Source organism: Myotis lucifugus, unplaced genomic scaffold (genome assembly GCF_000147115.1).
Source record: "Myotis lucifugus unplaced genomic scaffold, Myoluc2.0 scaffold_261, whole genome shotgun sequence".
Taxonomy (NCBI): Eukaryota; Metazoa; Chordata; class Mammalia; order Chiroptera; family Vespertilionidae; genus Myotis; species Myotis lucifugus.
This window is the reverse complement of record NW_005871309.1, coordinates 1,670,781-1,698,173: the sequence shown is the minus strand read 5'-3', so window position 1 is coordinate 1,698,173 and position 27,393 is coordinate 1,670,781. Positions and strand designations below refer to the sequence as shown.

The 27,393-nt window shown below is 39.3% G+C and overlaps 1 protein-coding gene across 1 annotated transcript; it reads right to left on the bottom strand.

Annotated features, from left to right (window-relative positions):
* Positions 1-461: 461 nt before the first annotated feature.
* On the bottom strand, positions 462-8,329 carry GLIPR1L1 (GLIPR1 like 1). The gene is made up of 3 exons (XM_023762780.1): positions 8,156-8,329; positions 3,902-4,147; positions 462-566 (listed from the first exon to the last, which is right to left on the bottom strand). The coding sequence occupies exons 1-3, from the start codon at positions 8,327-8,329 to the stop codon at positions 462-464; spliced, it is 525 nt and encodes a 174-aa protein (XP_023618548.1).
* Between the last annotated feature and the right edge of the window lie 19,064 nt (positions 8,330-27,393).

Sequence of the window (27,393 nt, the reverse complement as noted above, 5' to 3'; positions counted from 1 at the left end):
CCTCCCATTAGGCTTATGTTATATTTCCACTTAGATGCACAATAATAAAAAAGGCAATAACACTTACGGTATTTTTTTCTTAGAAGAATGTGCTTTTCACTATCATTCAGAATTACTTGCTCATTTCAGTTATGGTATAGTATATTAGGAAAGCATCTGCAAGCCTATTTTGTGTTTCAGTTTTTAGTATAGCAATGCATTCTATGTTACCTGTTGTTCTATTTAACAAAGAATGTCCATCATTTTAACTCTGAACTTTAAATATCTCATGGTAGGTATAATTCTTTACACAAGGTTATATCATCTCACCACTTACTATTTTCATCTGTTTCTTTGATTATCATTATAGAGGGAGGCTTCATTTATTAAATATATACCTGCCTTTTTAGTCTAACTTCTTATTTTTGGAAATAATTTTTAACATTTATTTCAATATAAAATATTTTTAAAAGCAAAACAACTTACAGAGGTCCATAGTCACATACAAATATTGCAGTTGCAGCTCCCTGGAGTTGAGGACAAATTGCCATTGCACAACCAACTTTATATGAATCGGCCCAAACTACCTATAAAGAAAGGAATTTTAAAATAAAATATGCAAAACACCTCTATGAAACAATGCACTATGGGAATAACTATAATCTTAGTCACGCTCTAAAAGTGAGAATACATAAATTTTTATTAACTATTTTTCTTAATTTCTAATATTTAGTTTAAAACAATTTTTTAAAAGGCTGCTTTCATGAGGGCTACCTAAATAGTTTTTCCTCACTGATAATTCTCATAAGTCAAAAAAATATAATATGTAGCCAAAATAATATATTTTTCTAGATGATTTATGAAAAAAATTATTTTCTTCATAGGTATAAATATAAACAATATTAAAATTACACTATAAATGAAAACAATGATACACTTTTATTTGTTTTTCTCTAGAAACTTCTACTTAGTTTATGATAACATTTTAAATTTTGTGGCCCGAACCATATTCTACTTTTGTCAAATTACAAAAACAGATAGAGATAGAGACTAAGAACATATTGCATTTATTGCAAAAAACATGCTTGCCATAAGGGTACTGAATATTTTTGTTTCATTGTAAAGAATAGCAGTTATTCAAAAGAAGAAGATTTCTATGAAAAACTAACCATGGAGTGAGGCAGGGGGAGATAAAGAGTTGAAAAAATTAGTATTCTTTTGTGACAATGATAGAGTGGAACTTTCTTCTATTGCTTAAATGAACAAAGGGAAAAATACTTATTTATTCATTTGGAAAACAAAATAATGAAAGAAAATTGATATAGATTTTGATAACACAAATTACTTTTCTAAACCCATTTAATTTACAATTCAATTAACAAAATGTATTGGTACATTTTATAAAGTAATATATTAGTCACCATTTCCCATGACCTGCATATGGCTATAGTCAACAGTTTTTCAAAATATATTTTAGTGGCTCTTTGAGAGGCAGCAACAACTATTCTGAGAAGGATTTCTAAATTTACAGCATCCTGTTGTCAGACAAAATTTAAATGGAATAGGAGCATGAAAGCTGCTAATTTCTGTGTTCAGTGAACCTCTGATAAGAATGGCATGCTTTCAGACACTGTATGTTAATTCAACTTAGACAGATAAGTTTAGAGAAGAGAGCTCTTCTCTTGCTTAAATGGTCCATCCTAGGGGCTCCGTGTCATGCCTAAAATGTGTTTCCATTTCTCACCCAAAACTCTCACAACAACCAACCAAAAGAATTGTAAAAATTATAGGAAATAAAGGTCTTCCGGATACTGGACATATGACAACAAAGGATAATGCCTCCTGAGAGTTCAGGTTGGGGGAAGCTGTGAATTATACAATTGTCTCAGCTTGTTGCTTTGAGAGCGTTTCCAGGCCATGACTGGTGGGGTAGGGGTGTTGGAGAAACCAGGAGCAGCCTAATGGATCCACATGGTTGAGAGACAGCTGAGAGTCTGTGGAGACCAAGGAGGCAGGAGTTTGGGTGGTGTAGTACCTCAGTGGTGAAAATCTAACAGTGACACTACTATGGATACCTCTAGGGGGTCCCCATGATCAATTCAGCAGAGCACTAATCAGAGCATGCATTTGAAGAGCTACCCTAGACCTTGAAATGAACCATCTATAAAAAGTAAATGAAAGAATACAGGAACTTACATTGGGCCAGGAGTAGGGCCTTTTCCACCAGCTCTACTGGCAAGTTTCATAATTTCTGGGGCACTGGGTAGAGTAGGCAGAAGGATTTTGCCTCCATCTAATATATTTTAAAAGCAGGAACCAAAAGGATCAAACAAATTCCAGGTAACTTAACTGAATCCCAGAAGAGAATTCAAGAATATTATAGGCATATAAAAAATCAAGCATCCAAGAAGGCAAGATTTATAAAGTTGAAGATATAATAAAACATACCTAATGTGATAAGAAGCAGAAAAAATTTACCCATAAGGAAGAGGGATAATCAATCCATTGAAACTACCCCAGAACTTACCTAGAGAAAACATTAGAATAATTATTGTAACTATCTCATATGGTTGAAAAGGTAGAAGAAAGGTCAAATATCCTTTTTTTAAAAAAATATGTTTCTTTATTGATTTCAGAGAGAACAGGAGAGGGAGAGAGAGATAGAAACATTAATGATGAGAGAGAATCATTGATCAGCTGCCTCCTGCATGTCCCCTAGTGGGGATCGAGCCTGCAACCCAGGCATGTGCCCTTGGCCGGAATCAAACCCACGACCCTTCAGTCAGCAGGCTGATGCTCTATCCACTGAGCCAAACTGGCTAGGGCCAAATATTCTTGATATAGTTACTGATTATGTAAAAAAGACAAAAATCAAGCTTTTAGAGATATAAACTTTAGTATATAAGATGAAAAATAAACTAAATGTTGTTAATAGTAGATTAAACATTAGAGAAGAAAAGATTAGTGAACTTAAAGATAAAGCAATAAGACTATTTGAAATTAATCACAGAGAGGAAAAAACTTAGAAAGAAAAGAGAACAACAATAATCATGGGGAAATTCAAGTGGCCATCAACATTGGTGAGTAGAATCAGGGCAGATAGAAGTCAGTAACAGAAATATTTCAAGAGGCAATATCCAGCATTTATCAAATTTTTATTTAAATTACAGACCTATAGTTCTAAGAAACTCAGTAAACCACAGCACAGAAAGGTGATGCAAATTTTAGTTAATTATGAAATGGCTCCAGATTTGTTGTAAAGAAAATTTTTTTTAACTGAAACAGAGAAAAAAAGGCACATTAAATAACACTGGAATAAATAAAAGATTGAGATTTCTTATTGGAATTAATGCATTGAGATGACAATGGAGTAATCTTTAAAGTTCAGAAAACAAAAGCTCCAGAGAATTCTATATCCAGTAAAACTATCTTCCAAATGAATGTGAGTTTTCAGAACACCCAAATGTAACTGGAAAGAAAATGCTAGTCCTGGTCGGTGTGGCTCAGTTGATTGTCATCCCATGCCACCAACAGTTTGCTGGTTGGATTCCAGTTGGGGCACGTGCCCTGTTTGTGGGCTCTATACCCAGTAGGGGGCATGCAGGAGGCAGCCAATCAATGTTCCACTCTCATATTGATGTTTCCCTCTTCCTCCTCCTCCTCCGCCTCCTCCTCTTTCCTCCTTCTCTCCCTCCCTCCCTCCTTACCCCTCTCCCCCTATCCTCCTCTCTCCCTCTCCCCCTTCCTCTCTCTCTCTCCCTCCCTCTCTCCATCTCTCCCTCTCCCCATCTCTCCCTCTCCTTCTCCCTTCCTCCCTCTCTAAAAATAAATACAAAATATTTTAAAAAGAAAATGCTAAAAAATGTCTTGTGATTGCAATGTGCATAAATAAGAATTATTAAATCAAATGTCAAATATTTACCTGTGTATAATGGCCACAAGCTTTGGAACAATGTAGAGTGCTATAATTATAAATCATCTTTTCATTACACCAAAGACCAATAGCAAATTCCGGTTTAAATTGGTATGATCCACCTAACCAAATATTTTCTCCCACATATTTAAAAGTTGGATGACACTGATATGGTTTTTCTGAGCAGGTCTTGCGTTGGTATTTGCACTTGTTTGCCCATGCTTTTGCAGTCTTGGCTAAACCTTCATCCCAAGACTGAAAGACAAAAATAATTTAAATTGAATTTTGCATATTCGTTTGCATTGATGTTATCTAATGATTTTAATAGATGACATTTTGTTTAAATTTTTAATTTTAATAAAATATAGTTTTTCTTTGGCATTTATTATGTTCACCATTAGTCAGTTCTTTTAAGTTGTGCTTCAGAAACACTCTATGATCCATTCTGTGGAGGTTTATTTTGTATTTATTGGACTGGTACAGTAGAGACAGTCAAAAATATTTGAATGTGACTTAAATAAGCCAGAGTTCACAGTCCAGTAATTTAGAGAATCACGCAAGCATTTCATAAGTAAAGGATGAGGACCCATTTATAATTAAGAACTTCCTGGCACGCTAGAAATAGAATTTTCTTAATTTGATCAAGTGTATTTATATAAAAAGTACCCAATCCTCTTGACTGATTAAAAAGTGCCTCAGCAAATGGAACAGGTTGACAGTATAACCATTTCCCCCAAAATTCAAAATTGCTCTGAACCAATGATTGCCATGTGGTTCCCATTCTTCTACTTTCTGAATAGAGATCTTTGTTGTGGTTGTCTTGTCCTTGTGCTGGCATTGAAAGTTGTTTATGTGGAGGACACAGACAATCACATGGCCAATGGTATCCATCCACATCTTATTCTGTTGGAGAGGTTGCTGTGTACCACTCAGCGATATTAGACTCTGATTCAGTAACTGGACAGGATATTGGGTTTTATTCTTTGAGGGAGGATATTGGGTTTTTTATTCCTTTGAGGGAGGTTTTGAATTTGTTCTATGTATTAAAGAAAAGGAATGAAAAATATTCCATTACCACAAAAGGAATCGATGGTAGAGATATTTAAGGTAAGCATGCTAGGATAACCAGACTAGTTCTGGCCAGAACGATATGGGTGGGAATAGAATATATCACCTCTAGGTCTGATCATAAAACTTCTGTGCAACCCTTCAGCTTTCTCAATGGTGACTCTGAGGAACATGTGTTGACATGATGGAACCAAGATGTAAACTGCCCAAAGGCACTGCAAGGAGAACAGGTGATATGGAGAGCGGTGTCACTGAGACGCTAAACCTATGTTATTTAAAACTAGAGGCCCAGTTCATAAAATTTGTGCACTCGGGGATGGGGGTGGGGTGGGGGTCCTTCAGCCTGGCTTGTGCCCTCTCACAGTCTGGGAGCCCTCGGGGGATGTCCAACTACCAGAGAGGCGGTAGAGGCTCCCCCCACGCCACCGCAGCTGAGGCTTCTGGCTGAGCGGCACTCCCCTCTGTGGGAGCGCACTGACCACCAGGGGGCAGCTCCAGCTTTGAGGGTCTGCCCCCTGGTGGTCAGTGTGCATCATAGCAACAGGTCAGTTCACGTTTGGTCAATTTGCATATTAGCCTTCTATTATATAGGATAATTCAGACAGTGAAAGACAAACTCTGAATGATCTCACCTCTATGTGGAATATTAAAAACCCAAACTCATGATACAGAGAACAGATTAGTGTTTGTCAGAATATCAGGTTGGGGGTAGGTGAAAGGTTGAAGGTGATCAAAATGTATAAACTTCCAGTTACAAGATAAACAAGTTTATGGCTGTAGGGTACAGCATTGCAGGTATAATTAACAATCTGTATTGTATATCTGAAAGTTGCTCAAAGATTAGATTTTAAAAGTTCTCATTACAAGAAAACATGTAACTGTGAGGTAATGGACCTTAATAAAACTTATTGTGGTAATCATTTTGCAACATATACATCTATCAAATAATTATCTTTTATATTTTAAACTAATACGATGTTATATATCAATACAAAATTTAAAAAAGTTTGCATGATTTCAGGGCTGATCTGTTAACACATCATGCTCTGTCTTTTCTGACATTTATGAAAATTGACATGAGAAATGAGATGCCTGGTTTTTCTGGATGATTCAGTAGTGGATGACAGGAGAAACTCCTGTTGAAGTCTTAGCCAACAGTCATCACTTCTACTTTTGGCCAAAATGGAGTAACTTTCTGACTTGAAACAATAAAAATAACATACATATGTGAAAAAGCAAGACACATGAAACCAGGCAACAAGGACCAGTGATCCCTGAAAGGAGGGAAACCAATAAGGTGAGTCCTATAGTGGCCTTACCTGCTGCTTTGAGAGAATGTTCAGGCCATACAAGAACACCAGAAAGCACAGACATGCACAGAGGCAGGGCTCTAAAGAGGACTATTTAGCAGAGGGTTGATTAGCACACACATGTGAAGAACATATGCAACACCAGGGAATGAATCACTCAAAATGATAGGAGAGCATATAACCTAATGCTTACACAGCACTGGGACTATTGCTTTTCCTGCTAGCGAGATTGGAAAACCTCATAATTTTGGGAATTGTGTCGAGTACTCAGGAGGATCTCTCCTTAATAGAGGGAGATAATTATCCCTAGCCTCAGTCACTTCTTTTGTTCTACCTTACAAATCTTAAACACAAGACTCAAAAGGATCAAATGCCAAGTAACATAAGTCCATGCCAGAAAAAAATGTCAAGAATATTTACATAAATACAAAAATTACCATCACCCAACAAACAAAAGTGGACAGATTCAGATATCTGATACAAACTTATCTGCATACAAGGACTCATGATAATACAATAAAAAATGAGGAGAAAGGCCCTGGCTGGGTAGCTCTTGGTTAAAGTATCATCAAGGTGCGCCAAGGTTGAGGGCTCTCTGGTCAGGGCACATATGGGAATCAACCAATGAATGCATGAATAAGTGGAACTACAAATCTATGTTTCTCTCTCTCTCTCTCTCTCTCTCTCTCTCTCTCTCTCTCTCTCTTTCTCAAATCAATAAATTAAAATATATTGATGAGGAGAAAAATCAATGTATGAAAATTGAACCAGAATTAACACATATGTTAAAATTAGTAGAGAAAGAATGAGTGATAAACTTTTTTTTGCATGAATAGAGTTATCAATGGGCTGTGAGATAACTTCAAATTGTATAGTTAATATGTTTATAAGTGGAGTCTTTAATATTTAACTATACAATGGCTAAAATTTTTAAAATTTGTTTAAACCTGCAGACCCAAGAAGCTCAATGAGCCCCAGGAAATATGAATGAAACTACATCAATGCACATCATAATCAAATTGCTGAAAACCAAGGATAAGGAGATTTCCTTAAAGCAGCCAGAGGAAAAAATACACCTGATGTACATGGGAACAAAGGAAATGATCCAGTAGATTTTTCATCACAAACAATGTGCAGGAAGATAGAAGTTAGCAGGGCAACCTAGAATTCTGTGTCTAATGATAATATTGGTTATAACTTAAGTAGAAATAAACTCACAGACACAAAAAGTTGATAGGATTAATTGCCAACAGACCCATAGTATGAGAAATATTAATGTCCTTTAGGCAGAAGGAAAAATGATACAAGGTGGAAATATTGATCTGAAAAAAGTGGAAGAAAAGCACCAGATCTTTCATGTAAAGTGTTAAAATAACAAAAATGATCACGTTTGCAAAGTTCAACTATATATAAAACAAAGTAAAATCAAAGAAGGCTCATGGTTCTTCTACCTTATTCCTTTCTTCCTCCTCTTCTGCAGGTAGCTATGAAAATTTAAATTAATCTACATTTTTCCTTTCATTTTTTTGAAAATATAGCATAAATATGCATTTATATAGAATGTGTGTATATACAGGGGTGGACAAAAGGAGGTTGTAATAAAAATAAACTACAGTTGTAATAAAAAATAAACTACAAGAACTGATTCATGTCTTCACAGCTATCAGCTGTATGTGAATAAACACACATATGTAACTCTAGCAAGTAACAGCTTAAAGATTTCCTTTCTCTTTCCCTTCTATCACAAACCACCCTGCAGGAGACAGCACAGCCAAAGCATGATTTTAAACTGCATGCCGAAAGTCCTAACTGAATGCATACAAATGCGTCTGTAAAATGAATTGCCAAGATCCCTTAGTATAATGCCAGCTCATTTTTTTCTCACCATGTATTTCATGTTGGCCGCGGAGGGCTGGACTGTGCGACGCATTTCATTGTGAGCTCTGACACAGTCCTCTATGAACTTCTTGTCTTCGATGGAAGGTACGGTGGGAGTTTGACTGGCTACCAGATAGAAACCTAAAGTCCATAAGAAATTTAATTTGTTCCCGTAAACCATGGCAATACGCAGAGGATGTCCTGGCTGTGTAGACTGGTAACGGCTAGGCCAGCCTGCGCTCTGCACCTTGGCCCAACGTTCTCTGCTGGCTTGAGCTCATAGACAGTTGCACAGCAAGCTGGGCCCCAGGGGCGGGGCCAGAATGGACAGGGAACAGGCAGCAGGAGGAGCTGGCCAGAAAGCCCTGGGCTACAGGGGAAAGCCTTGAGTTGCGCCCTGGTGCAGGCATTCAACCATCCTGAAGGCACTGTCTGTGGACCTAATCTGGAATCACCGCGAAGGGCGTCTGGATTGTAATCCAGATTGCAACGTTCAGGCAGCACCGTGTCATGCAAAAGAAGGAGATGAGCCCTAGGTGCTTTGGCTCAGTGGATAGAGCTTAGGCCTGTGCATTTAGTCCTGGGTTTGATTCCCATCAAGAGAGCATGCCCAGGTTGCAAGGTCTATCCCCAGAGGGGGATGTGCAGGAGCCAGCCAATCAGTGATTCTCTCTCATCATTGATGTTTCTGTCTCTCTCACCTTCTCTGAAATCAATAAAAAATATTTTAAAAAAATAGAAAAAAAATGACATGAATTAGATGCTGACAATGGACCAGGCCTGTGCAAAACCCTATGTGTTAGTTTCATAGACTCAGCTTCTGTGTATTGCTTTTTTATTGTTTTAAATAAATTGCAACATCAATCTCTGGTTTCCTCGGAGATTGGGAATAAAGCTAGCATATACTGGATGACGTAGTGTGATTCTCTATTATTTTGTCAAAAACTTAATTCAATGACTTGCTTGTTTCAGTATCTAAAGAGAATGACTGCCTAGAAAGATAAAAACAGACACATGGAAAATGTAGCCAAGTACATTCTCTGGACAAAATCTCTTCTTGACACTTACCTTTGGAACGCACCTGCCTCTTCGGTGACTAGGGAATTTCAGATAAGGACTCATTTAGTTGGTATGCTGAAGACTAGGGCAGAGTACATTTGATTGGTTATTTTACTTACATTGCAATATAAATCCATTTCGTTTGGCTTAATGTTTAAGACCCATTATATCAGTGTTGGAGTAAGTTTCTCCTGGACCCTGCTCAGTTTAGCAATTGTGGGAATTCTCACTCCTTTATCCTGCTTGACTATGCTAACTGTAGAGTCCAAGTCCCTGGACGCCAGGTATTAGATGAAGAAGACATGAGGAGCCGTGGGCATATGGGAGAGTCTTTATTGCAGCCCAAGTAGCCATTGCTTCTAAGGAGCCATTAGACAAAGCAATTCTTCCAAGTAGCCTCACAAAGGCAGCCATTGTACACACAGCAGCCCCTTTATGTAAAAGCAGACTCGGTAAACATAGGAGCTATCACACAAAGTAGCCTGACTAGGCAGCCTCTCACTGGCTGGTCAGTAACACATCTTTATACTAACTTAGACAAAAGAGGCTTCTTGCCAAAATAGTGACCTCAGTATTTGGGTTATAGAAAAGTACGCCTGCACAGTGCATACAGTGAAACTGCTGTGTCCTTGCACCTGCATATGGCAACTTGGCCTTGAACATCTGGCACACTCTGATCAGGGTTTCCACAATCAGTTATATTATTATTCAATTAAATCAGCACTTTTTATGTGATATTAAATGACATTTAAATATATATATAATTGATTTCAGAGAGGAAGGGAGAGGGGGAGAGAGAGAGAAACATCAATGATGAGAGAGAATCATTGATTGGCTGCCTCCTGAAAGCCCCACAATGGAGATCAAGCTGCCACAATCCAGGCATATGTTCTGACCTGGAATCAAACCTTTACCTTCCAGTTCATAGGACAATGCTCAACCACAGAGCCATACAGGCCAGGCAATGACAGTTTTTATTATTACTGTGTTTCAAGTAAATATATATTTTAAATGTTTTTATTGATTTTTTTAGATAGAGAAGAAGGGAGAGGGAGAGAGAGAGAAAAAAACATCCTGCATACCCCATACTGGGAATTGATCCTATTACTGGGGAAGGAGGCTCTTGGTGTGGTGCGTGGGACAATGCTCAAACAATGGAGCCATACTGGCCAGGGCTCAAATAAATATCTTAATTTGATGATTGGATTTGAGGTTGTTTATAATACTAATTAACTTAAGTGAGCACATATTTATACTGTTATTCTAGTCAATTAAGCTTGCCATTAAAAAAAACACAAAATTTTGATGCAACTAGTCATTATCTATACATATAAAAGCCAAGCCATTGGAACAACAGAATGACCAGTATGACCGGTTGCTATGACAAACACTGCAGCAGCCAACTGGCCCAATTGGGGCCCCAATTGGTCTCCCCAACCGCCCATGGCCCCTTCCCCTGGCCAGCCCTGCCCCCGATTGACCCGGGAATGGGGCTGACCGGCCAACCTTCCCGTCCCCTTCACTCCATAGGGCAGGCCAGCCAGACCCCACCCATGCATGAATTTGTGAACCGGGCCTCTAGTTTGTTAATAAAATGCAGAAAATTATATTATAAAATGGGGTCAAATACAAGGATCCCAATGGAAATTCTACTGAGAAATACATATTTCTGTTCAATTATCTGCTAATGGAGAATGCCAATGTGTGTTACTTTAACATTACATATACAGTCTAAACTAAGCTTCTGATACCCTACATCCCAATCCTTACTTTTCCAGAATCTTCCCTATCTCAGTTAATGGCAGTTCTCGCTCTCATTTGTTTTTTTGTTTGTTTGTTTTTTTGATGTGTTTTTTTAAATCTATTACTCAGGCCTCAAACTTTGGAGGCTTTGGTTCTTTAGCAAATTTTGTTAAAAAATATAAATGTCTATAGTTTCAGACCTCGATCAGTGCTCATCATTTAAAATGGCATCTCCTCGATTTTATGGATAAATGCAATGGCTTCCTAGTGGATCTTCCTGTTGTCTAGTCTCAATACATCAGTAACAGTATACAGTATAGTCTTAATATACTTAAATATTTGGAGTGTCTACTATGTACCAGGTATTCTTCTTGGTGCTTGGAATTACAATCATACAGAACAAAACAAAGTAATATGCCTTTCTGGAATTCCAGTGGAGACAAATAATAAATGATAAACATAATAAACGATAAACATAATAAATAACTTCTACAGTATGATATTTTTGAAAGGTGAAAACATCTATCAAAAGATAAATGCAGCCTAAGGTGTTTGGGAGCACAGCGGGTGCGTGGAGGTGAGGGATAGGGCTGTGATTTCAAACAGGGTGATCATTCTTTGAGAAGGTGACTTTTAAGTAAATACTTGAAGAGGATGCAAGTGGGAAGCATGTGGACACTGGAGGAAGAGAGTTCAAGGAAGGAGGAGATTAAATACAAGGTGGAACTGTAATCCTAGGCAAACACCATGTGGAAAATGGGAGAGCTCAGCGATTATTCTGAGTTGCTGTGCTGCTGCGAGAAGAGTAAAGACATTGAGTATTTTTGACTTTGTTAAATGATGCACAAATGTTAAGAATTTAAGAATAACTATTAAAAGAAAGAGAAATAGCAAACCAATAAAGGGGAAATGACAAATGAAGAATATTTTATCAACCCAATAGAAGTCAAGAAATCAGAAAGAGGTGTACCTATTTTTTTCTTCATATATGTATTTAAGGTCGTTAACACGCCTTGAATTATGATGTTGGCTACAACTCATAATGTTTGGAAGTTTATTGCTTTTATTGCTATTCAGTTATAAATAGTTCATAATTGTCCCTTAGGACTTTTTCTTTTCTTTAGCCATGTTTTATTTTTATTTTTTCAGTTACAGTGGACATTCAATTTTATTTTATTATTTTATTTTTTATATCAGTATTGGTTTTATATTGCTATAACGTAGTGGCTTAAAACAATGCATACTTATTAATGTGTAGTTCTATAGGTTAGAAACTTTAAAAAAAGTCTCCTGGGGCTAAAATCAAGGAGTTGGCAGGGCCATGTTCCTTCCAGAGGCTGGAGGCTCTGGGGTAGGGATAGAAAGGGATGCATCTCCTGCTCTTCTGGCTTCTAGGGGCCTCCCATGACCCTTGGCCATGGTCCTTTCCCCCATCATCCAAGCCAACAATATGGAATCTCTCCAACCCTCCTGTTGTCACATTTGGGTCTCACAGTGACTTCAGCTGGGTAAAGTTCTCTTTCAAGGATTCATTCCATTAGGTTGGACCTACCCCCAAAACACAGGATAATCTCTCCATCTCAGGGTTCTTGACCTTTTAATCACATCTGCCAAGCGCCTTTTTCATGTGCGATGGACATTCACAGGTTCTTGGGATTAGGGTTGGGCCTCTCTCTCTCTTTTTTAAAAAAAGATATCTTTTTATTTCATTTCAAGAAAAATGATTTTAAATATAATAATGTTACATTATTATATAAACACCAATTATTCAAGAAAAAGAGGATCAGTCTCTATGCGGTCTTCACTTTCAGTCCTCGGGTATCAGGGTTCTCTCTTGTGAGTTTTTGTTGATTTTTCAGGGAGCCTTTCTGTATTTCAGTTGTAATTCCAGCCTGTTCCTGGGAGCATATCTGTGCAGCATCCACCTACTCTGCCACCATTTTTAATCTCTTCAATATTATTTTATATTAGTTTCAGGTGTACAGCATAGTAGTTAGACATTTATATATAATTTACAAATGATCCCCTGTCCCATTAGCCTAGTATTCACCTGACATAATTATTACAATATTATGGCTATTACAATATTGTTGACTATATTACATCCCTGTGACTATTTTGTAACTAACAACTGAAATTCTTACTTTCTTAACCCATTTCACCCTCTGACCCTCCCTCAGCTTCTGGTAAACATCAGCTCATTCTCTATATCTATGTGTCTGTTTTGTTTGTTTAAATTCCATATCTAAGTGAAATCATATGGTATTTGTCTTTCTTTGGCTGACTAATTTCACTTAACATAATACCATTTGGGTCATCCATACTGTCATAAATGGTAAGATTTCATTCTTTATTTTATGGCCAAGTAATATTCCATTGCTTATGTGTACTACTTATTCTTTCTGAAGTTGTCTATTAAGTTTCTTCCATATCTTGGCTATGTATATATAAAAGACAAATGACCAGAACAACTGGAATGACCAGAATGACTGGTTGCTATGACATGCACTGAGGCCAACCAACCTGCCTGATCAGAGGCGGGGCCGGCCGGCAAACCTCCCATGGCCCCTCCCCCCACCAGTCCGCCCCGATTGGGCCCTGATCGGGGGCAGGGTAGGCGGCCAACATCCCTTAGGCCCCTCCTCCCCCCAGCTGTCCTGGTCAGATGCCACCCGTGCACTAATTTGTGCACTGGGCCTCTATTTGTAAATAATGCTGCAATGAACGTAGGGCTACATGTATCTTTTAGAATTAATGTTTTGAATTTCTTCAGATAAATATTCAGAAGTGAAATTGATGGTTCTTTTTTAATGGTTTCTATGTCTTTTCTCTTTGTTTGTTTACAAAATCTCTGTTGAAGTTCTCACTTCATATTTTCCCATAAGTTTGTGGCCATCCTTATAACCGTGTTTTGAACTCTGTATCTGGTAGATTGCTTGCCTCCATTTTAGTTACTTAACTTCTGGTATTTTGGTCTGTTCTTTTGTTTGGGACATGTTTCTTTGTGTTCTCATTTTGGCTGCCACTTTGTGTTTATTTTTATATATTAGGTAGATCTGCCATGTCTCCCGGTTTTGCAGAATGACTTTATATAGGAGTCTTAGTGGCACAGTCTCCCTGGTCACCTGAACCGGGTGTTCCAGGAATGTTTCTTGTGTTGATTGTGTGTATCTTCCTGTTGTGGTTGAGTCTTGATTGCTGTTTGTCAGTGGTTGAGATTGACCCTAAGGCTGACTGGCTGTGAGGACGAGCCATGATGAAGCATGGGCTGACCTTAGGAAACAGGATTGCCCCAGGGGGTTGTGGTCTACTCTTTGGGTGTGCTGTTTATGGAGCTAACCAGGTGTTGTTCTGTTCTGGTCAGAGGCCAGCCACCAGGTGTATTGGTCCTGGGCCTCTTGGGAGGGACTACAAGTGGTCTGAGGCTAGTAGCCACCTGTGCTGCAACTGGAGGCATGTGGGAGAGGCCATGCTATGCCCCAAGGCTGGCTGCCACCTGCACTGGGCCTGAGGCCACTCAGGAAAAGGCACAGGGGATACTGAGGCCAGCTGTCGCCTGCTGGGGGCTGTAGGTCTTGGGAAGTTTGTCAGAAAGCACAGGCCAAGGCGGTGGGTGAGGCATGGCTGCAGAATGGGCCAAGGCAGTGGTCGGCAAACTGCGGCTCGTGAGTCACATGTGGCTCTTTGGCCCCTTGAGTGTGGCTCTTCCACAAAATACCACGTGCAGGCGTGCACATACAGTGCGATTGAAACTTCATGGCCCATGCGCAGAAGTCGGTTTTGGCCTGGGCGAGTCTATTTTGAAGAAGTACTGTTGATATTTGGCTCTGTTGACTAATGAATTTGCCAACCACTGGGCCAAGGGAAGTGTGCGAATCAGGTGGATCAGGCTCTCAGGTAGTCATCAGGTTGGGGCCAGCTGTGTTCACAAGGTTAAGGCAGGTTCAGATTTGGAGCCAGCCTGCCCCCTGCAGGGCATGTGAGGGGAAGGCCCAACACATGGGCAGTGGCAGCCCTCACCCTAAAGTCACACAATTCAGTTTCTCCTGGTATGTGTCTGGCACCTTTTGAGCTGCTCTCCTTGGCTGGAGCTCAGTGTGAGTGCCTGTGAGTGAGTGAGTCTGTGACAGGCCCTTTAAGAGGAGGCCTGGGTTTGCAGCCACCCTCTGTCTCACTGGGACCATCTTCACAGCCAGCTGCTGTGGGGACTACTTTCCCAGCACTGGATCCTTGAGCTGGGGAGCCTGGTGTGAGGCTGGGACCCCTCAGTCCTCAGTGGGGATCTCTGGAGCCAAGACGTCCCTCCAGATTCTTACCATCCTCATGTGGTTTGGGGAGCAACCCATTCTGATCTCCACCCATGACTGGCCTCCTTAGTTTTAAGAGCTTTGTTCAGTTTGCCTTCAGGTGGTTCTCCAGGTTGATTGCCTGATAATTTAGTTGTCTTTTTATGTGCTCATGGAAGGAGGTGAGTACAGTGCTTATCTACACCATTTCTTTAAACCTGAGAATATGCTTTTATTGTTTATTTATTTACTTATTTTTAAAATCTTTATTGTTGAAAGTATTATATATGTCCCCTTTCCTCCCCACTGACCTCTCCAACCCTTCCCCCACCCCCCACCTCAGGCCTTCATCAACCTATTGTCTGTGTCCATGGATTATGTATATCCCATATGAGTTCATTGGTTGATCTCTTCCCCCTCCCCTCACTCTCCCCTGCCTTTCCTCTTTGGTTTGACAGTCTGTTTGATGCTTTTATGTCTCAGTCTATTTTTCTTCATCAGTTTATATTCATTAAATTCCACATATGAGTGAGATCATGTGATATTTGTCTTTCTCTGACTGGCTATGCTTTACTGATTAGAGAGAGAGAGAGAGAAAGTGAAAGATAGATGATAGATAGATAGATAGATAGATAGATAGATAGATAGAGAAACATCAGTGTGAGAGTAAAACATCCATTGGTTGCCTCCTGCACATTTGGGCCAGCAATCAGGGTATGTGCCTTGACTGGGAATCAAATCCACAACGTTTTGTTTCCGTGCAAGGGATTACCTTTCAGTGAGTGGGATGGGGCTCCATAAATTGAGCCATGGGGGCTCTAGTCCACCCTCTTGACTGGAACCTGTATGAATTTTTCATTGAGCTACTAATGGAGTGTGTGTTCAGTTTCTCCAAATGTACTTTTACCTTTTTTGTTTGTTATTGATTAAGTTTCATTACATTTGTAGTCAGAGAATATTAACTATGTATAAAGCTGTTCCTACTGGAACTTGGATGAAGAAACAGATACCATAAAGAGAAGAAAGAGTCATAAAGTATCCACACATACACCCCAAAACTGGCATATAATAGAAATGGCATTTCTGATGAGATAGGTATCTGATGAGAATGGCATTTCTGAGGAGATAGGCAGGGGAGGGTGAGGCAAGGGTAATAGGACTTTTAAAAGAATATTCTCAGATAATTACTTATCCTTATGGGAAAATGTAAGCTTTAATATCTTCCTTTTTCTTACACCAACATAAATTCCAGATTAAGACAAGTGTGGGAAAAAATATCTAGAGGAAAATAAGAGAGTATTTCTAGCGCATCATACCTATTGCCTCTATGTATCCTTACCTTCATATCTGCATTTAAATACTATACTCAACAGAGCATCCAGAGTGATCCTATTAAATGTAAGTCAGATCATGTTACCCCTCTGTTCTAAACCTTCCAATTGATGGCTTCCTATGGCACTCAAACCACAATCCTAAGTCCTCACAATAACCTTCAAGGCCCTCCCTTCTTTTTCAGATACTCTGGCCTCATTATTGTTTATGAAAAGAGCTAGGTGCTCCTGTCTCAAGCCATTAGGTATTGTTTGTTTTGGCTACAAATTCTTTTTTTTGTTGAAAGTATTACATACGTCCCCCTTTTTGCCCCATTTATTCATTCTAGCCAGTCCCTTCCCACTACCGCAGGCCTTCAGCACCCTATTGTCTGTGTCCAAGGGTTATGCATATAAGCATACAAGTCTTTTGGTAGATCTCTTCCCACTCACCCACCCTTCCCTCCCTTCCCTGGAGATTCCACAGTGTGTTCCATGCTTCTATGTCTCTGAATCCACTCCATTCATCAGTTTATTTTTTTCATTAAATTCCACATATGAGTGAGATCATGCGATACTTGTCTTTCTCTGACTGGCTTATTTTGCTTAGCAGAAAACTCTCCAGGTCCCTCCATGCTATTTCAAAGGGTAAGATATCCTTTTTTTCTGTGATATAGTATTCCATGGTGTAAATATACCATAGCTTTTTTATCCACTCATCTACTGATGGGCACTTGGGCTGTTTCTAGGTCTTAGCTATTGTAAATTGTGCTACTATGAACATAGGGGTGCAAACATTCTTTCTGATTGTTTTGGGTTTCTTAGGATATATTCCTAGAAATGGAATCCCTGGGTCAATTGGCAGTTCCATATTTAATTTTTTGGAGTTAAGTGGAATTTTGGAGTTTAGATTCTAGTGTTTCCACTCTAAGTTATTGGGACAAAGTTTGCCTTTGAGGTTTTCTATTTGAAATTTAGAAATAACAGCCACAACCTTAGGAGATAATAGATAGCTCCTTCTGTATAAAATGTATAATATAGTAACTGAGACATTGGTATGTATGCATTATATTTTGGCTGAATTGGTATGTAATACATTCAAAGTTAATATTGTTTAAAAGTTATTATTATTATTTTGCATTGTACATTGTAGCTTATAATAGGTTTAGATTGGTATGGGCTTTCACAGTCCTCTGGTGTATTTCACTTAAATTTAACTTAAATTTCTCAACAACTTCACTGACATAGAAAATCTACCAGTTCCACAGTAATTCTTTTATATTTTCAGACTGTAATTGTCAGGTAGTTACTTATAACTTTTATCTTTTTGTCTTATTCTTATTTTCTGGAAGATTTAATTGTCTTAACTTCAAACATGTGAATGGGTCATGCATTAACTTCCTACTGCTGCTGTAACAAATGACCACGAACAGTATTGTAAAGCAACACACATTTATCCTCTTACAGTTCTAGAGGTCAGACCCGGGGGAGGTGCCTTGACAGGCGCATTCCTTCTGGAAGGTCAGGGAAGAACCTGTTTTCTTGTCTTTTTCAACTTCATTGCTTGGCTCGTGGCTCATGGCCCTTCTCCCCTGTTCCAAGCCAGCAATGGCTGGGCAAGCCTCGTGTTATCTCACTCTGACACTCTTCTGTCTCACATGTTCCTCTGCTTCCCTCCTATAAAGACCCACGTGATGGCACTGAGCCACGTGGGTAATCCTGGGCAATCTCATCATCCCCAGCTCTTTCATCTGCCATCGTATGTAAATTAACATATTTACATGTTCTGAGGATTAATTAGGACATGGACGTCTTTAGGGGACCATCAGTCAGCTATCACATATATAAATCTCTCTCTTTTAAAGTTTTATTAAAATAAAATACACTCTCACAAAGTATACACATTTTGGGTGTATGGTATATGAATTTTCACAGCCTGAACAAGTTTCTAGATCAAGAAATAGAAGGGACCCTGTTCCCCAACATCCCGCCCTTGATGCAGTCTCCCAGTTACAGTCCACACCCTCTATCACAGCAGGTTGACTTCTCTGTCCTACTATCAGAGGTTATGCACTTCAATGAAATCACAAAATATAGACTCTGTATCTTATTTTGTTCAACGTTATGTTTGTACATTTTATCCATGTTATTGTTAATAGGTGTCCTTTATTTTCATTTCTGTACAGTATTTCAGTGTATAAATATACCACAATTTACTTATATACACATGCTTATGGACATTTGACTCTTTTTAAAAAAATATATTTTATTGATTTTTTACAGAGAGGAAGGGAGAGGGACAGAGAGAAACATCGATCAGCTGCCTGCTGCACACTCCCCACTGGGTATGTGCCCGCAACAAAGGTACATGCCCCTGACCGGAATCGAACCCAGGACCCTTGAGTCCGCAGGCCAATGCTCTATCCACTGAGCCAAACCGGCTAGGGCCATTTGACTCTTTATGAAGAGTGTTGCCATGAACTTTTGCATGCCTTTTTGTGAATGTATGTACTGTGCTCATTTCCGCTCAGAAGTGGAATCACTGGACCATTGACTATGCATGTGTTCAACTTTAAAAAATATTGACAGCCTGGCTGGAGTGGCTCAGTGGTTGAGCATCGACCCATGAACCAGGATGTCACTGTTTCATTCCTGTTCAGGGCACATGCCCGGGTTGCAGGCTCAATCTCCAGTAGTAGGCGTGCAGGAGGCAGCCAATGGATGATTCTCTCTCATCATTGATGTTTTTATCTCTCCCTCTCCCTTTCTCTCTCTGAAATCAATTTAAAAAAAAAACACATATTTAAGAAAATACTGCCAAATAGATTTCTAAAGTGGTTGCAATTAACACTGTCACCAGTAGCAGTAAGAGGGTGCTAGTTGCACCATATATTTGCTCCTGCTTGGTATCGTCTATATTTTTTATTTTAGTTCTTACGGAAATGGTTTAGTAATTTTCATTTACATTTCACTGGATAATAATGAACTGTATCATTTTTAGATATGTATATTGACCATCTATATGCATTTGTATATGAAACTTCCCTTCAAATCTGTTGGGTTATCTTTTTCATATTGGCTGTGGAATTTACTTAAAATTTTAGTTACAAGTCCCTTTTTAGTTGTATTTGCTGAACAAATATTTTCCTATTCTGTGATTGCCTTTACATTCTCTTGATCAGAGTTCTTAATTTCAGTGTCGACCAGTTTACCATTCTTTCTGTTTGTTATTAGTGTCCTTTGTACCTACTTTTAAAATATATATATACTTTTTTATTGATTTTAGAGAGAGGGAGGGAGAGAGAGAGAAAGTGGGAGAGAGATAAACATCATTGTGAGAGGGAAATATTGACTTGCTGCCTCCTGCATGCCCCTACAGGAGATGGAGACCACAAACCAGGCATGTGCCCTGATCAGGAATCAAACCTGTGACCTCTTGGTCCATGGGACGATACCCAACAAACTAAGTCACACCATCAGGTAAGGGCACCATCATCTCAGGGCACTGTCATGTCAGGGCACATACCTAGGTTGGGGGTTTGATCCCTGGTTGGGGCTCATATGGGAGGCAACTAATCAATGTTTCTCACATCGTTGTTTTTTTTCTCTCTCTCTCTTTTTTATTTCCTCTCTCAAATCAATAAACACATCCTTGGATGAGGATTTAAAAAAATAATCTGAGATACTTTTTTTTACTATTACTTTTCTTCTATACAGCAATACTATATACCTTTGAATTAAAAATATAAATTGAATTGTATAACACACAAGAGTGTTGAAGTTTTAACAATTAATCTGATGAGACAGTTAGCCATGCACTTTTTTTTTATTGTCATGTGTGAGACTTTCTCTTTTATATAAATGTTAGAAATAAAGTCAGTGGTGGTCGATTTCAAGGCAAGGCATTTAACCCTGAATGGAAAATGACTGGTAGTTAGCTAGCATAGCAGCCCGTGGACATGACAAAGTTCATTTACCTGGAGGGTCCCCGGGCAAACAGGATGCTAGGGAGGGGCATATTGACAGAGGAACTTAAACTGGAAAGGAAAGAATACCCTATAAGGAAATAATGAAACTTAGGTGAGGTCTGGGAAGATTGTATACCCCCTAGTACTCAGCCAATGAGGAACCAAGGTAGGGACCTGAGCACCAGGGAATAAAATGTGGGTTGTAAACCCTTTGGGTGTGCCTGCCCACCAGACACCTGAGCTTGCCAGACCGACATTAAACACCTCACTTTTGCTGTACTTTGTGTCTCCATGTCCATTTTCTTTATTTAATTTTGGACTGGTGAGTGTGTTTCCCATAATACATAAAGATTAACACATTCTCAGAAGAACACAAAGTAGGCACAATAGATTACATGCTGCCAACTGTGGTGCTTCCCCCTTTGGTTCCCAATTTGGATATTCTGTCAATAAAAAACAACAGTTAAGAGCTCAAGTTAGATTCAAGGGACCAAAGTAATTAAATCAATTCTCAGATAGTTTTATACATACCTACAAGTCTTTCACGTGTATCATTTCCTATAATAGAAAAAAGTAATATAAAATTAAAAGTATTCATTTGCTTTTTGGGCTTTTAGAATAAGTTAATGAACTTAGTAAACAAAATTTGGCTTTTTAGCTTAAAAAAAAAATGATGAAAATTTCCTCCCCAAATCCTGTTGTACTTAAAATCCGTGTGATGCTCTCTGCCAACAATGTCATTTCCACAAATATTTCTAAAATGCCCTTTGCGTTGAAGGCATAAAAGCCAAACATAGACAAAACTATATCACTTTATATTTGATACTCTGTCATACCCGTTTAAAAATCTCTGAAAAAGGTAGTCCTTCATGTAGAGTTTTGGGTACCCACAGCCTTCCATGAAATATCTCACTCATTTCTGCACTGGCCCTTGCTCTGAATTTTGCTCAATGTCTTTCCCCCTTCAAATTATTCTCCCCTATTTACTGTTTGATCAGCAATCTGCAGTTTGTTAGGAATGCATTTATTTATTTGTTTGTTTGTTTGCTTTTTCATCCACTTATTCCTTCTTTCCTTCCTTTTTTTTTAAAAAATTTTTGGCTGTGTATTGAGCATGATAACAGCCTTTGGACATAATGGTTATCAGAACCAAAATAAAGTTCCTCTCCTTACAGAAAAATAAGGAAAGAAAATCTATCATCAATTTAAAAATGGACTAAGGAAATAAAAATGATCATTACAGAGAATGATTAGTACTATAAAAAAACAAAATGCCTCAAAAGATAGACAATAATGAGGAACTTAAACTAATACCTAAAATTTATTGAGAGCTTACTTTATTTTGCACTCAATCACTTTGTATGACACTTAAATGCTCTTATTCACCTCCTCAGTAAAGCAACCTCACATAAATTCAGGAGGCACAGAGAGGCTCAAGCAACAATCACGATTTTGTTTAAAAAGCAATAAAAAATAATAAGAAAATAAGAATACAGGAAACAATAAATAAACAATAATAAAGGAGGAAACAGGATGTGATAAAAGTTTTAAAAAATTAAAAACCACCTGTATCTATCTCTTTGCAATAATTTCAAAATATTAGTTAAATGAACCAGTTTTTAAAAATATACTTACTCAAAGAGGAGTTGAGAGTAAAAGTAAATTTAAAAAAATTAAACTTACAATGTAATACTTAGAAACAGTATCCAGAAAGCAAAAAAAAAAAAAAAAAAAAGAAAGAAAGAAAAGAAATACTATGATGAAGTTTACAACATTAAAGAAAGAGATTGGGGATCATTTGAAGAGATGCAGAAAATATCTGGTAAAATTAAACATTCATTCAAGATAAAAGATCACAGCAAAATAAGGAAAGAGAAAACTAACATAATCTGGACATAAGGACTAATTAAAAACACTTTAAAGCAAAAATACATAATTTTGAAACATGTCCTAAAAAATATGGAGCAACGAAATGGTCTCCACTGTTATAAATCACTATAGGCCCGGTGCATGAAAATTTATGCACTGGAGGGGGAGGGGGTCCCTCAGCCCGGCCTGTCCCCTCTCACAGTCCAGGAGCCCTCAGGGGAGGGAGGTGACCAGCGATCAGGGGAAGGTGATGCCCCCATCACATCTGTGCTGCTGCCACTGCTGGCAGCGAAGCCTCGGCCAGCCTTGTTTACCTGACCCTGGGCGGCTCTGGGTGGCTGGGCAGCCACCATCCGAGGCTTGCGTGCGCCTTAGGCTGGCCCTGGGCGGCTGGGGGGGCTGAGGGTGGGTCTGGCTGCACTGTGTTCCTGCCACCCCCCCTGGCTGGGCTGAAAGGACTGGGGGGCTCTGGTGGGGCTGAGGGAACTGGGCAACGCAATCTTGTGGCTATGGGCACCACCATTTTGTGATGCATGTTGGTCAATTTGCATATTCCCTCTTTATTAGATAGGATTGTATTGGAAGATTCACTGACTATTAATATTAGTAAAATAAATAACTGATGTAAAGTTTATATGACAAAACATATTTTTTATAGACAACATTAAGAAAATACAAGAGTGTTAACCAACTATTTATAAGAGAATTATATAAGATTTCTGGATATTGGACTAATATATAAATAATTTATATTCTAGAAATTAGCAAAAATCAATTAGGAAATATAATTTTAATATGCCATTTTAAAACAACAAATACATGCTACTAAGGAATCTAACTTGGTGTGCAAGGTCCTTACTAAGAAAAGTTTAAAACTTAACTGAAAAACATTTAAACCCAAATAATCTTTATTAATATAAATAGTCATTACTATAAAGACGTTAATCCTTCTTAAATTTACCTATAAACTCAATGCAATGCCAACCACAATTTCAAGGTCTTCTATGGAATTGATGACCTTATCATAATATTAATTTCCAAGAGTAAAGGACCAAGAATAACCAAATATTTCGAAATAGTTGGAAAAGGAACAAGTTGGAGAACACCTCCTAGCTGGTCTCAAAGTTTATTGAGCCTTTGCAGTTTGTGCAGTGCTGTACTGGAGACCATTGTTAATACCCACTTAAGTCTCAGCAATGTAGTCCTTTGGGACAGACAAAAGCTGTCATCAATCACAGCTAGAAAATCCAAATAAAATACAACAAAACAGTGTTTAAGAGCATCAGAGATTCAAAGCAACAAAGACTAGAGCAGTGATGGCGAACCTTTTGAACTTGGCATATCAGCTTTTTGAAAAACCCTAACTTAACTCTGGTGCCATGTCACATATAGAAATTTTTTGATATTTGCAACCATAGTAAAACAAAGATGTATATTTTTGATATTTATTTTATATATTTAAATGCCATTTAACAAAGAAAAATCAACCAAAAAAAAAATGAGTTCGCGTGTCATAGGTTCGCCATCACTGCTCTATACACTGGATGCTTCCAAGACAGCAAAAGCCAAAAGCTTCCAGGTCTCTAAAAGACCAGTTTCAGAACTGGCACTATATCAAGTCCTTTAATCAAGGAGAGGAGATATATGGTCCACTCCTCGATCGGAGTAGAGGCATGCATGTAAAAGGGGAGTGGGGGCAGGGGGAGGAATAGTTGTTGGCCATTTTTCAAGTCAATGTACCACACCAAGAAACAGCATATCCCTGCCCTAACCAGTTTGGCTCAGTGGATAGAGTGTCGGCCTGCGGACTGAAGGGTCCCAGATTCGATTCCGGTCAAGAGCATGTACCTTGGCTGCGGGCACATCCCCAGTAGGAGGTGTGCAGGAGGCAGCTGACCCATGTTTCTCTCTCATTGATGTTTCTAACTCTCTATCCCTCTCCCTTCCTCTCTGTAAAAAATCAATTAAATACATTTTAAAAAAAGAAAGAAACAGCATATCACCAAAACTAAGAGAAAACACAACAACCTTGAAAGTAGAAACAGACCCACAGGTGATTTGGATGCTGGAGTTTTGAAAAGGGGTTGGAATATTTGAAGGTGTTGATAATGGAGCTTGAGGGTGGGGGGAGTTAATAGAAACATGGGCTTGGCAGCTACATGGCCTGGATTCAGATTTTTCTTCAATTGCAGTAAGAAGCAAATGAGGAATTTTAAGAAAAGAAGGTATTTGATCTGATTTTCTTTGGGTAAAACAGTTTGGAGTAGAGTAGGAAGAGCATCATTAGATTGGACTAGTTCAGGAGAGAAATGACAGTGGCTTGGATAACGGGGCAGGAAGGAGAAATGAAAAAGAGAGTGTTTCTTTGTTATTTTTTTATTTTTTCAAGGAGAAAACATTAATTTGTAGGTGGGACATAATGCAGGAAGGTTATTTTTTAAATTGCTTTGAATGAAATCTGAATTTAGAGGCACCATACTCTAAGTCATTCTTTAATTGATGTATAAAATGGATATTCAAACATACATATCTCATGGAAAGTTAATTATCACAAATTGAACATACATAGATAACCTTTAGGTATTAAGTCCTCTTTCCTTTCCAAAGGGAACCACTATCCTGAGTCCAAATGTAGAATAGTTTTGCCTGATTTTGAAATTTATATAAAGGAAATCTTTTAATGTGCTTTCTTTTTGTATCTGCCTTCTTTTATGGCATTATATCTATTTCTTTTTCTTACATCTACTCCCTTCATCCATTTCACTCTATCTTCAGTCAAAGAATTTATACACCTAACTTAAAAAGTATCTTTGTTCTGAGAACTAATAGGATGATGATGGAACAGAAACATTAGTTTTAAATCACAATAAGTTTGGACATTGATTAACATGTTAAGCGCCATGTCAGTCACCAGTGTCTGACACTATACTTTACATCGGGATTGGTCAGTCGCTGGTGTTGCCAGCATATTGGTGAAATCGGATATCTCGGGCTAAAAGGAAAGGAAGACAAAACAGGCTTGGCGCTTAACGTGTTAATGTGTTACTCCTGAGTGAGTCACTATTTTAATAATCCTATATAATAAATGGGTAATATACAAATTGACCCTAATGGCAGAACAACCAGAACAACTGATGGACCAGTCACTATGAGGCACACTGACCAAGTCCCATCCCCTGGGGGTAGGCTCCCATCGCCTGATGGCTAAAGGGGAACTGAAGGTGGGTGGCGGAGGATGTGGGAGGCACCAGGCCAAGACCCCTGCACCGCTGGTCGCCCCACAACCAGAGAGCACCCTACAGCAGGAGCTGGGCAGGAATGGCCAACCTCTCCGTCCCTCCACCCAGCTGCAGGCTCCGATTGTCCATGGGGTACCAGTTTCCATTAGTGGGAAGAAGATACAATAGAACACCCTGGAAAAGGCAAATCTTTTTCCTTATTGATTCTTTATCGCCGGGCTCTAGAGAAATAATGGCCAGGTTCCCTGCTGGGTCCCTCGGAGTCCCATCTCTCCCCCTCTGCTGAACCCTGCTGAGCATCAGGGTCCCAGAGCAGGAGGGAGAGGAAAGCTGGACTTAGCAATGCCACCCCCCTGACGGTCAGGGGTAGCAGGGGATGTGGTGACCATATACAGACTTTGGAGTCACACAGACTCTGCCAGTTAGAGCTGTGTAACCTCTCTGAGCCTCGGTTTCTTCATCTATAAAATGGGTATGATAATAGTACCAGCCCCATTGGAATGTTACAGCGTGTGCATAAGATTATGCATGTAAGGCTCTCAGCCCAGTGCTGACAGGTACTAAGTGCTCACTGTTGTCACTGTGATTATCTGCCCCCTGCCCTCACTGGGCCCATGAACCCCAGTGCTTAACTGGCAAGGTAGGCAGGTGTGGAAATTGCCTGCTCCATGTCCTGGGGCCCCAGGGGGAACTCAGATTCTGGATTCCGGATTCCGGATACACAGGCAACATGGCTCTGCAACATGAAACCCCTGAGGGTCAGGAGTCCAGCCTGGTCCCAGCATGTGCCCTTGGGTTTCTGGGGCAATAACTGCTGCCTCCTCTCTTCCTGGCACTGTCCTGTCCTGCCTCAGTTGTCACTCAGGCCTGGAATCCCTGCGTCATCTGTGTGCACATCTGTTCCCCAGCAGCCCCCACTCCGTGTGCCTCCCAGCTCTGCCCTGCACTTGGGAAAATCACTTAACCACTCTGTGCCTTTGTTTTCTCAACTGACAGCTGGGAATAATAGTGCCCGCCTCCTGGGCTGGTGGATCAAACCAGGTCACCAGGTGAAGCACAAGTGCTGGGGCCTGTTTTAAGTGGCCATGCAGTGCCAGCTGTTCTGTTACTACTGCTGAAAGGCGAGTCTCCTAGGAGTAGGGGTTCTGTGAGGCGCCCCTGTCCTGTGAAAACCCTGAATGAGAATCTTCAGCCTCTTTCAGAAACTAGGAGCTTATTAGCATAATAATCCACCTGTGAAGGACCTTTTGATTCCTATAAGCATTAACAACAAAGAGTAAAAAGCCTGAGGCCTAGATGTCTGTCCTGTATACCAATAGGTTGCTGGTTAGGCTCCCTGGCAGGGCACATGCCCAGATTGTGGGATCAATATTTCTCTTTCTCTCTTTCTTCCTCTCTCTCTCTCAAACAAATAAAAACATATTTAAAAAAATAAAGTTAGAAGTGAAGCCATTATGGTCCCATGGCTGCAAACTCTAGAAGTGCCGGGAGCCGGTCCATCCTTGCTGCTTGACACAGTCGCTGCAGAGAAGAAACATCTGCACAGCATATGTTTCAAGGGACCTGGCGTATATGGCATACTGTTCTTAATATGTTTGCTCCCCTTCTTGGCGCTATGTGTTTTAACCAAGGTCACCTCTCCGAGAAAGGCTTCCCCAGGTAGGAATTTTTCCCTGAAGTTAGGGAGGGAATAAAACCCCTTAACTAGGTGCCAGGCAGGTAGTTAATACACTTTAACTAAGAACAATCACGCTTAAGCTACATAATCTTT

Coding starts and splice junctions, on each gene's coding strand:
- GLIPR1L1 (XM_023762780.1), bottom strand. CDS start 8,329: ATGGTTTACGGGAACAAATTAAATTTCTTATGGACTTTAGGTTTCTAT. Junction 4,148..8,155: donor CGGCCAACATGAAATACATG/GTGAGAAAAAAA, acceptor TTTGTCTTTCAG/TCTTGGGATGAAGGTTTAGC. Junction 567..3,901: donor CTTGTGGCCATTATACACAG/GTAAATATTTGA, acceptor CTTTCTTTATAG/GTAGTTTGGGCCGATTCATA.